The 10,474-nt window shown below is 39.1% G+C and overlaps 1 protein-coding gene across 1 annotated transcript; it reads left to right on the top strand.

Moving 5' to 3' along the window:
* The first annotated feature begins 1,236 nt into the window (after positions 1–1,236).
* Positions 1,237–9,941, top strand: LOC108425035 (matrix metalloproteinase-19-like). Its single transcript, XM_017693413.2, has 9 exons — positions 1,237–1,433; positions 1,635–1,726; positions 2,808–2,938; positions 4,733–4,945; positions 5,327–5,572; positions 6,243–6,350; positions 8,460–8,624; positions 9,100–9,224; positions 9,513–9,941. The coding sequence occupies exons 1-9, from the start codon at positions 1,353–1,355 to the stop codon at positions 9,750–9,752; spliced, it is 1,401 nt and encodes a 466-aa protein (XP_017548902.2). The 5' UTR covers positions 1,237–1,352; the 3' UTR covers positions 9,753–9,941.
* The last annotated feature ends 533 nt before the right edge of the window (positions 9,942–10,474 follow it).

Consider the following 10,474-nt stretch of genomic DNA (forward strand, 5'->3'; position numbering starts at 1 on the left):
ATTTCATTCATAGCACATAAACTCATACCACAATTTAAAATATTACATTGATTCACTGTTTATATACAGAGATATGCAAAAGTTTGAACAGCGCTGGTCAAATGACATTTTTGTTGATTCTTTGAGTGAAAATAAGTTGTGCCACTTGACCAGGGATATAAAGTTCTACATATGCGCTTCTGTTTGTGTCATATACTCACTAATATTGAATGCAATTCAACTTAAACACAAGGAGAAATAACCGGAACCTTTAAAACAAAGTTGCAGCATTTTTCTAAAATCCACCCAAAGCAAAATATGTAAATACATCACACTCTTTGTGGTCGTTGGTTTCCTTAAACAGTTTCAAAGTTTCAAAATGGCATTATAGACTTTGGTATGTCATGTAGTACATAACTGTTGTTTTAGAGAATATCCCACAGAACAGCATAAGTGAGACAGAAAGGGCGATCGTCCAACTGACCACAGATTAGCGTGGTTTATGGGTCTTGAGAGACTGTTATATAGAGACGTGAAGGGGTAGAATTCCGTGCTTTAATTTGGATTCTTCATTGTAGCGCATGGTTTTATTGTCTAAATTGCGTAAGCTGTGTGGGAAGTTATTAAATGATTTTCCATCTGTCTACAAACGTGCTAAAAGGGAAAGCCCACCAACTTTGACTTTCTGAGTGTGCAGTTTTCCCGATTTTCATTAAGGAATGAGAATCCTCCTTCATTCCTTCTTTTAAAATAATAAAGCGATGTAATAGAAGTTTTAAGTGAATCACCACATTCCAACCTCTCTTTCTTCCTTAGAACAGGATATTTCTGTTGCTATGCCTTTAAGATTGATAGTGTTGTTTACATAGCAAGTGTTATAAAATCAAAATGGGCTGTTTTTGCAGCTACTTTTCACATGTGAAGCTATGGGCTGAGGAGCGAATGGGTTTTCCATGATAAGAGCCCTTTAACAGTGCTAAAGCAGGACTTTTTTTCATTTGTCAGGGTGCTGGACCTGCCCTCCTGAAAGGATGGCTTGGCATATGTCAGACACAGTGGGTAAAGCTAAACGCCTTTCCTGTCAAAGGGTATAAATACAAACATACGCTCCCCAGAGAGCCGGAGAACGAGCAAAACAAAAAGGAGGACAAACACAAACATCAGATTTAGGCCCTTAGAGACAAATCTGTGCACAAACAAGGACTGGCTGCTCGACATTCATCCAGCACAGTGGAACTGGTTGAGGAATTAGTTAGACAAGTTTTCAGGCTCCTTCCTCGAGGTCATTTGCATTCTTTGACTTTTTGGAATTGTGTGACAGTTGAGAAACTGTCAACTTTCTCCCTGATAATTGGAAGGGTCGGGCACTGAAGATGGGCCGCATGCTCTTTCTGGTGCTGATTTGGATGCCACTGTATGCTGCACTGCACAAAGAGGAACTGAAGCAGGCCACAGTAAGACCTGAAACTTTTAACTCTTTATTTGTTGCCTTGTTTCTATTCACCATAGTGTGAACCGCTATTGGATTGGTGACTAAAATTGTGTAATTTGATGTTTGATATTAAAGTGAATATGCATTTCGGAGGACCATACATTTTTAATAATCTTAAAAGATCTCTAAAAAGGATTACCTCCAAATATCTTTCCCTTTTCAGGCCTATCTGAAGCAATATGGATATCTGCCTACATCACTTCTTCATCCCAAAGACAAAGACGGCCAGCTGGAGCAATTAACCGAGGCACTTAGGTGATGCACACACTCATCCTCTTTCCACACTCTGCTCACTTTCTCTCACTTTGCTTCACAAAGTTGTAAATGTCCACTTCAGTCAGAATTAGAATTCTGTAAAAACGTTTTAGCTGCCTTCAATCTCATCAACGATGATCCCGTTTGGCTGCATGATACTGGAATAACATTCTTAGAAACTTTCTTAAAATCAGGCTACTCCTGTAAATGAGTTAATTATCACTCTTAACAGGCGGTAGAAAATGGAAGCACTTGGCTTGGCCTCACTCTCACACAGATTCAGTCCAGGTGTGCATTAACAGTGTGCAGAAGCTGTCGAAGGACATTTCTTTAAAGGATCGTTTTTTGTAGATGAAACGTTTGAGTGTTAAAAATGTAAGAATGCAAAACTGTAAGGGTTCCAGTTAACCTCTTAAACTCTATGAGACCACCAGTGGTTACAAAACGCACTTTGTCATATTCTTCATAACTTTCATATTCATAAGCTACATTAAAAAACTGTGTGTCATATGAGAGGTGTAACGGTCTTCTATCCAGTCCAATAGATGGGTGAAGTAATTTTAAACCCTTAATAGAAGAAGCTGAACAATGTTTTTGTCTACTCACAATTTTCCCCCCACAAATCTGGGCTATAAACTATAAACAGATGGTGTCTCTTCAGCGCTATACTCCGTAAAAATTATTTTTATAAAATAATACAAAGAGTGTCTAAGATTTATGACTTCCAGCAGTAAATGATTGGTTCTTTGCACAGTTAAATGGTCCCTCTCCATGATGGAAAACCTGGTCGCTCTTCAAAGACCCTTTTTAGCACTAAAAAGTTTATAGAAAACATTTTAGAACCTTTTGCTGGTGCAATACAGAACTCTGAGAGTGAGGGTGAAGAACTATTTATAAACCTTTATTTTCATGGATCTAGTGCCTCTGAATGAATCTAGAACTTACATAGATCAAACCTCTGCAAGGACAATATGACATTGTTTTTTGTCTGAAGAGAAAATGTGGTCAAGCTGGATCTAGATTACCTCAAACAGACACGACCTCAGAGATTTAATTTCTCTCAGCTCTTTTCCTTTATTAGAATATTCCAGAAAGTGATGGACCTACCAGTCACTGGCTGGCTGGATAATGCGACGTTGATCATGATGAAACAGCCACGCTGTGGCCTTCAGGACCCCTTTAACAACAAGACCCTCAAATACCGCATACTGGGTGAGCAGGACACTGGTGGAGCTTTCAGAACCTGACATAACCTTAAATGCTCAGCCTGTATTTCATTTTGTGATTTACTTGAATAACTCCCCATCCTGTGAGGTCTGATGCTGTTGCTCCTGTTGCTTCTTCTGCTTTTGATCGGGTGCCCACTGTTTGCTAGCCTTCTGGACTGGTTTGACCACTATTGAGCTTCATGCTCTACAATGCTGTGCAAACCTCACCCTCATGAACTGACCCTCCCAATAATGCTGCTGTAGCTGCATGAGCTAAAACTAATCTAATTAACCATTGCTCTGCCTGTTTCCCCATTTTGTAGTATAATATTTTGTACTAATGCTGTTTGCTGTCTGGTGTCGGTGTTTTTCCCTCTTGCTCTTAGGGAGTTTTTCCTTACCACTGTCGCCATTGGCCACACTCCTGGGGGCTTGGACCCAGAGTTTTCTGTAAAGCTGCTTTGTGACAACACCTGTTGTGAAAAGTGCTGTAGAAATAAACTTTGACTTGACTTGACTGTGACTTAATTCGGCGGCTACTATTACACTGGCGTTTTTTAGTGGTCGTACTGGTCGATGCATGATGCAGATACCAAACTGTCCCCCATTCATATTTGTTGAGGGTGCTTAATTCACTGCTCTGAATACAGTTAAAAGGAGCTCTTTTGTAGAGGCATGTTTCACAAAGCAGGGTTTCTTAGTAAGATAATTAAAGTGATAGTTAAGCCAAATTGTATTTGTGCAGTTTTCCTCCTTGCTCCAAATGTAGTTGATCAGCAAGGACATGGGTGGCATCCAATGTTTGCCTCCTTAATCTTCGCAGTAGATGTACAAGGCTAAAGTAACTAACAAGGAATGGAAACTTCTAGCCACCAGATTAACACAATATAACCTGTCTGCTTAAGTCATCACACACTTTTCAGTTCACCCAAGCTATGCTAAGTATTCTTAAATAGATGTGCTAATGTGGTTTCTATGAAGCTCTGCTGGTGACATCCAGTTTAAAATAAATAAATAAATAAAAAGCATGGCCTTGACTTAGTAAGACATAGGGATGAGATCCTAATGCATGGCCATGACCTAGTAAGGCATGAGAATGAGATGATTAAGCCTTGACCACAGCTTAATACAGAATGATCTTGTTCCCACACCTTACTATGTCATGGCCATGACTTAGTTATCTTGTTCCCACACCTTACTAACCCATGGCTACGCATTATTTTTTATTTATACAGGATCTCACCGGCAGGGCTCTGTAGGTCTCTAACACTGATATCTATAAACATGGACAAGAATATGTCACATAGTTAAAAACAGCATCCATCCATCCATCCATCCATCCATCCATCCATTTTCTAAGTTGCTTCTCCATCAGGGTCGTGGGGGGGTGCTGGAGCCTATCCTTAAAAACAGCAGTCATCTTGATTTACTAATTTTCACCATACTTTTGTCAATTTATAGATTATATCATAAAGTAACAGACACCACATAAGCAAGTCTATTTGAGGTTAACAACTTGATGTGGCTCAGACGTTGAGTTTGCATGATGTTATACCAGTGGCTACATGTTTCATTATTTAACATTTAGCTTTGTAGTTTCAGCGCAAAATTACAAGGAAATGTCAGACACCATGCATGTCTTGGTTGATCAACCTCATTTGGGAAAAGGAGAATACTGTGTAAACTTTATTTTTGGCTGAGCCATTGCTTTTGGCTAAAAGTGAGGACTGAAAAGTGCTTTGTGAAATTCCCTCAGCTGTTTAGATACAAGTGACTGATTTGATTTGTACCCTGGTAGGTCACTGGCGTAAGAAGAAATTGAGTTACCGTATCTATAACCATGCTTCCAATCTGGGAATGGCTAAAACACGGACAGCAATACAGACAGCATTCAAGTACTGGAGTGAAGTCTCGCCTCTTCGCTTCCATGAGGTCACCAAGGGATACCCTGACATCAAAATTTACTTTCATGGGAAAGACAAATCCTGCCCTGTACCATTTGATGGACCAGGTGAGAGAGAAAGAAAGAATGAGAAAAAGGCCTGGACGATTGTGATTCGTGTTCAGGGAAAAGACCGGATTACTGAAGAGATACTTGTCATACTGCTTCCTTATGCAGTAGAGGCTTTGTCTAAGTCCCTGCTGCAGAATTGTGAAGTATTTCAAGTGACTCAAGGTCATATTTCCCTATAAAACCTTTTCTAAAGCAACTTTTTTTCAAGGGGTTTCAAGGGCTTTAGATGGGAATGCCTGTTGCTCTTATATAACATATTAGCAGCATTTACATAACATATTGGCAATGCATTCTAAAACTGAACTGACTGATTTCACTCATCAGTTGACATGTAAACAGTGTGCAATGTAATGCAGAGATGCTGTGGTGTTTTTGCAGGTGAGGTGTTGGCTCACGCTGACAGTCCAGAGTCTGGCAATGTGCACTTCGATGCAGATGAAAGGTGGACTGAGGGACAGAGCTCTGGGTCAAATCTTCGAATTGTAGCAGCCCATGAGATTGGCCATGCCTTGGGTTTAGGCCATTCCCAATACCGCAGTGCTCTTATGGGCCCTGTGTACACTGGTTACCGTGGCGACTTCAAACTTCACCCTGACGACATCCGCGGTATCCAGGCACTGTATGGTGAGAATGGGGTCAGGACCAAATCTCACACTTGGATTTATTATAGAATCTCCAGATCAGTGCTTCTGATCTACACACTTATATAAGCCATAATCCTAAAATCCTTACAGTAATCACTTAATGAACTTATAAACAGAGTTTCTGGGTACTAGTTTAAACTGACAAATTTCCAAGAACAAGTTCAATGTTTTTTTTTTTTTAATAAAAGCTTTTGGCCTGTCTAACCAACAGGCTTTCAAAGGGTTTTGGCTCTTTAGATGGAAGGTAGAAATATCACTGCTGTTTTTCAGTGTCTTAGTAGCATTGTTCATTTATGTTCCATGAAAATGATACAAAAGCACAAACTGTTAAATTATTTAAATGACTCATTGTGATTTAAAATATTCTAGTTTCATATCCATAAAAATATTAATCGTAATTGAAAGTATTAGATAGTATTAGCCAATTTACATTTATGCATTTGTCAGATGCTCTTATTCAGAGTATTTTACAAGTTTATCATACCACAGTGGTAGGCGAATGTGCCGTTAAAGACTCTAGCCCAAGGCGGTCTGTTGGTGTAGTGGTGTGCAGTTGCTCAGGTTTGCCAGGGACTCAAACCACAGTCTGTCGCCTTGAGGAAAAGGTTTTACTCACCATGTCTTTATTTTCCTTTTCTGTTTGGGTTCAGGTAAACCTGTGGAAAAGCCCCTAGTGGCCCCTGCAGTGCCAAATAAGCCAGCAGCTGACTTATCTGTTCCTGATCCATGCACTGTCTCGCTGGATGCTATAATGCTGGGTAAAGACAATGTAATCTACCAGATATCCAACTGCACCCTGTACAGTGTACTTTGAATATGACATCTTGTCCCTGATATTTCTGTGGAAATGAGGTCATGGTAACAGAAATATGTACAGAAATGTTCCTGTTTCAACACCACCAATCAGTGAAGCCCTCTAAAATGTAAATAGGTGGAGTTTATTTAGCTGTTTAGACATGGAATAGAAATTTAACGCATCTTCATTTTGAAATATTGGCATCATGTTTGAATACATCCTGGTACCACCCACCCCTAATGTCACATCAGATAGATAGATAGATAGATAGATAGATAGATAGATAGAGATAGATAAGATAGATAGATAGATAAGATAGATAGATAGATAGATAGATAGATAGATAGATAGATAGATAGATAGATAGATAGATAGATAGATAGATAGATAGATAGATATTTTTTAGGAATGGCTAATTATCATAAATATAATATTTATGTTCATATTTACAACTCCAATTCCAATGAAGTTAGGACGTTGTGTAAAACATAAATAAAAACAGAATACAATGATTTGCAAATCCTTTTCAACTTATATTCAACTGAATACACTACAAAGACAAGATATTTAATGTTCAAACAGATAAACTCAATAAGCGTTTGGGAACTGAGGACAGTAATTGTTGAAGCTTTGTATGTGGAATTCTTTCCCATTCTTGCTTGATGTAGATCTTCAGTTGCTCAGCAGTCCGGGGTCTCCGTTGTCATATTTTGTGCTTCATAATGCGCCACACATTTTCAATGGGAGACAGGTCTGGACTGTAGGCAGGCCAGTCTAGTACCCGCACTCTTTTACCACGAAGCCACGCTGTTGTAACATGTGCAGAATGTGACTTGGCATTGTCTTGCTGAAATAAGCAGGGATGTCCCTGAAAAAGACGTTGCTTGGATGGCAGCATATGTTGCTCCAAAACCTGTATGTACCTTTCAGCATTAATGGTGCCTTCACAGATGTGCCAGTTACCCAGGCCATGGGCACTAACACACCCCCACACCATCAGAGATGCTGGCTTTTGAACTTTGCGCTGGTAACAATCTGGACAATCCTTTTCCTCTTTGGCCCGGAGGACACGACGTCCATGATTTCCAAAAACAATTTGAAATGTGGACTCGTCAGACCACAGGACACTTTTCCACTTTGCATCACTCCATCTCAGATGAGCCCAGGCCCAGAGAAGCTGGCGGTGTTTCTGGGTGTTGTTGATATACGGCTTTCGCTTTGCATGGCAGAGTTTTAACTTGCACTTGTAGATGGAGCGACAAACTGTGTTCACTGACAGTGGTTTTCTGACGTGTTCCTGAACCCATGTGATAATATCCATTACAGAGTGATGTGGGTTTTTAATGCAGTGCCGCCTGAGGGATCGAAGGTCACGGGTATTCAATGTTGTTTTCTGCCTTGCTGCTCACTTGCAGAGATTTCTCCAGATTCTCTGAATCTTTTGATGATCTTATGGACTGTAGATGATGAATTGCACGTTGAGAAACGTTGTTCTTAAACTGCTGGACTATTTGATCATGCAGTTGTTCACAAAGTGGTGAACCTCATCCTGTCCTCGATTGTGAACGACTGAGCCTTTCAGGGATGCTCCCTTTATACCCAATCATGACACTCACCTGTTTCCAATTAACCTATTCACCTTTGGAATGTTCCAAACAGGTGTTTTTTGAGCATTCCTCAACTTTTCCAGTCTTTTGTTGCCCCTGTCCCAACTTCTTTGGAACGTGTTGCAGGCATCAAATTCAAAATGAGTGAATATTTGCAAAAAACAATAAAGTTTATCCGTTTGAACATTAAATATCTTGTCTTTGTTGTGTATTCAATTGAATATAGGTTGAAAAGGATTTGCAAATCATTGTATTCTGTTTTTATTTATGTTTCACACAACATCCCAACTTTATTGGAATTGGGGTTGTATATTCACATCAATAATAATAATAATTTAGTACAGTGAGAGAGTGAATGGAACAGCCTTTAAAAAGTGTGCTTCAAGAATTTATTATCTAATTTATTATGAATTGAATGGCTTTTTGAGATGATATATGTAGTGATTTAAGTTTATCCCATTCAGGGCCTCTCCACAAGACATTTGCATTCAGTGGAGATCATGTCTGGACAATATCAGATGTTGGCTATAACACACCCACACGGATTAAAGTCCTTTGGAAAGAGCTGCCCGGTCACTTAAACGCTGCGGTGCATTCCCAGAGGACCAACAAATCCTACTTCCTTAAAGGTAGACTACCACCTTACACCTACAGCAAGTTCATTTGATTGCACATCATAATGTGCAATTTGAATAGAAATGTGTGTCCTCAGGCACTAAATCCAAATTCAGGTATTCAGCAGTCATATTTGTAAATGAGTGAAGTAGCTTGTCTGATTTAGCTCTTTGACAGAATTGAGTCCCAATTGAAACAGTAAGAAACAACCCTGAAACGAACCAAGATTTGGAGTTGGCCAATATGGCAAAATGAAAAATCATGATACTTTGAGGTTTTTTATGATACACAATGTCTCTATATATTTATTTTTCTGACATCTGATAAGTTAGAACAGACATAGTAACAACATTTTAAAAATTCTACCAAAAACTATGAACCCAGTTACTTGAATTCAACATTACACACACTGTGCTGTGCTAAGTTCAGTTAAACAGGACTGCCTTGTTCCACATTTCTCTGACCTTCTAACAGTGCCTTTCCTTTTAGGTGAGAAAGTATGGAGGTATTCTGGCTTTAAATTGGACCACGGCTACCCAAAACAGCTCATTATACCTCCAAACATTGACTCAGCCTTTTACTCCAATGCCAATAAAAAACTCATTTTTATCAAGGTAAGCCACCCCAACCATCAGACGGCCCCTGGCCAGATCTGTTCATTATCATTCTTTTGTACAGGAGCAAATCCTTAAAATGTTGAATATGTTCTTGGAGATCTAGGTTTTAACTAGTGTATATATTATAGTAAAGTGTGCTGTGAGATTGTTGGGTATAAAGTGAAACTGACACATTTAGTTATTGCACTGGACTGTATATATGCAAAAGTTAGCACTAGCACCAGACCAGCACACCAGCATAAAACAGTTGGTTTATTGTTTTCTGTCTTCGTCACTTTCTCTCAGGGTTCAGTGTGGTGGCAATGGGATGAACTGCGCTCCAGCAAAGAATTCAACCACTATCCTAAACATCTCTCGGGTCTTGCAACTGGGTTACCGTCCAATCCAGATGCAGCATTCACCTGGACTAATGGCTACACTTATGTGTTTAAAGGAGACCGTTACTGGCGTATAAACCCCAGGGGCTTCATAGAGAAGGGCTACCCATTCAGCAAGAGAGAGCGCTGGATGCAGTGTGATAATTAAATAAAAACTACAGGGCTGCAATGCATATTACTAATCTGATACTTAGCCTTCATAAGACATTTGAGTCATTATTAAGAAAATTTAACCAAGATTTATTGTAGACCTTGTATTATTTTACATTTTAGGAATGTACAGTACTGTGCAAAAGTTAGAAACCACATTTAATTTCATTTATTTCCAGGCAAAATGGCCATTAAGTAGAGGTTATTTATTTTCAGGCATCAGGGGAAAAAAGCAGACAACATATTTAACAGAAAATTACACAGAATCACCAACAATGAAATCTAAAATTATTTTTTTCAGTATTTAGTGTGTCCATCCCTTGCCTTTTTAAAAAATTTCCCTTTTGATCAGGAGACTTGTTTTCAGCCTTTCAAAGAAACATGCTGGGATATTTTTCCGCCTAAAAGTTTAGTCTTAGAAGTTGGTTCCATTTTTGTCAGATCATTAGTCCACAAAACCTTGTTCCACATCACAGATTTTCCATATTGGTGGCCTAATGCATTTTTTCTTAATTTATATGGTTCCTTTTCTCAGTAACGGCTTTTTAAGCTACATATCCTTACCATTGAGTTGAGCTTTGGTGATCTTGCACGGTTGTTATGAGTCCCATTTTTTTCTCAATATGTTTTCTTTCAGCTTCCCCCTTCCTCATGCAAATGGAAAGTCTTATACATAAACTCCTCAGAAATATTGCTTGTACTTAATGGCCATTTTGACCA

This window comes from Pygocentrus nattereri, chromosome 28 (genome assembly GCF_015220715.1).
Source record: "Pygocentrus nattereri isolate fPygNat1 chromosome 28, fPygNat1.pri, whole genome shotgun sequence".
NCBI classification, from domain to species: Eukaryota; Metazoa; Chordata; class Actinopteri; order Characiformes; family Serrasalmidae; genus Pygocentrus; species Pygocentrus nattereri.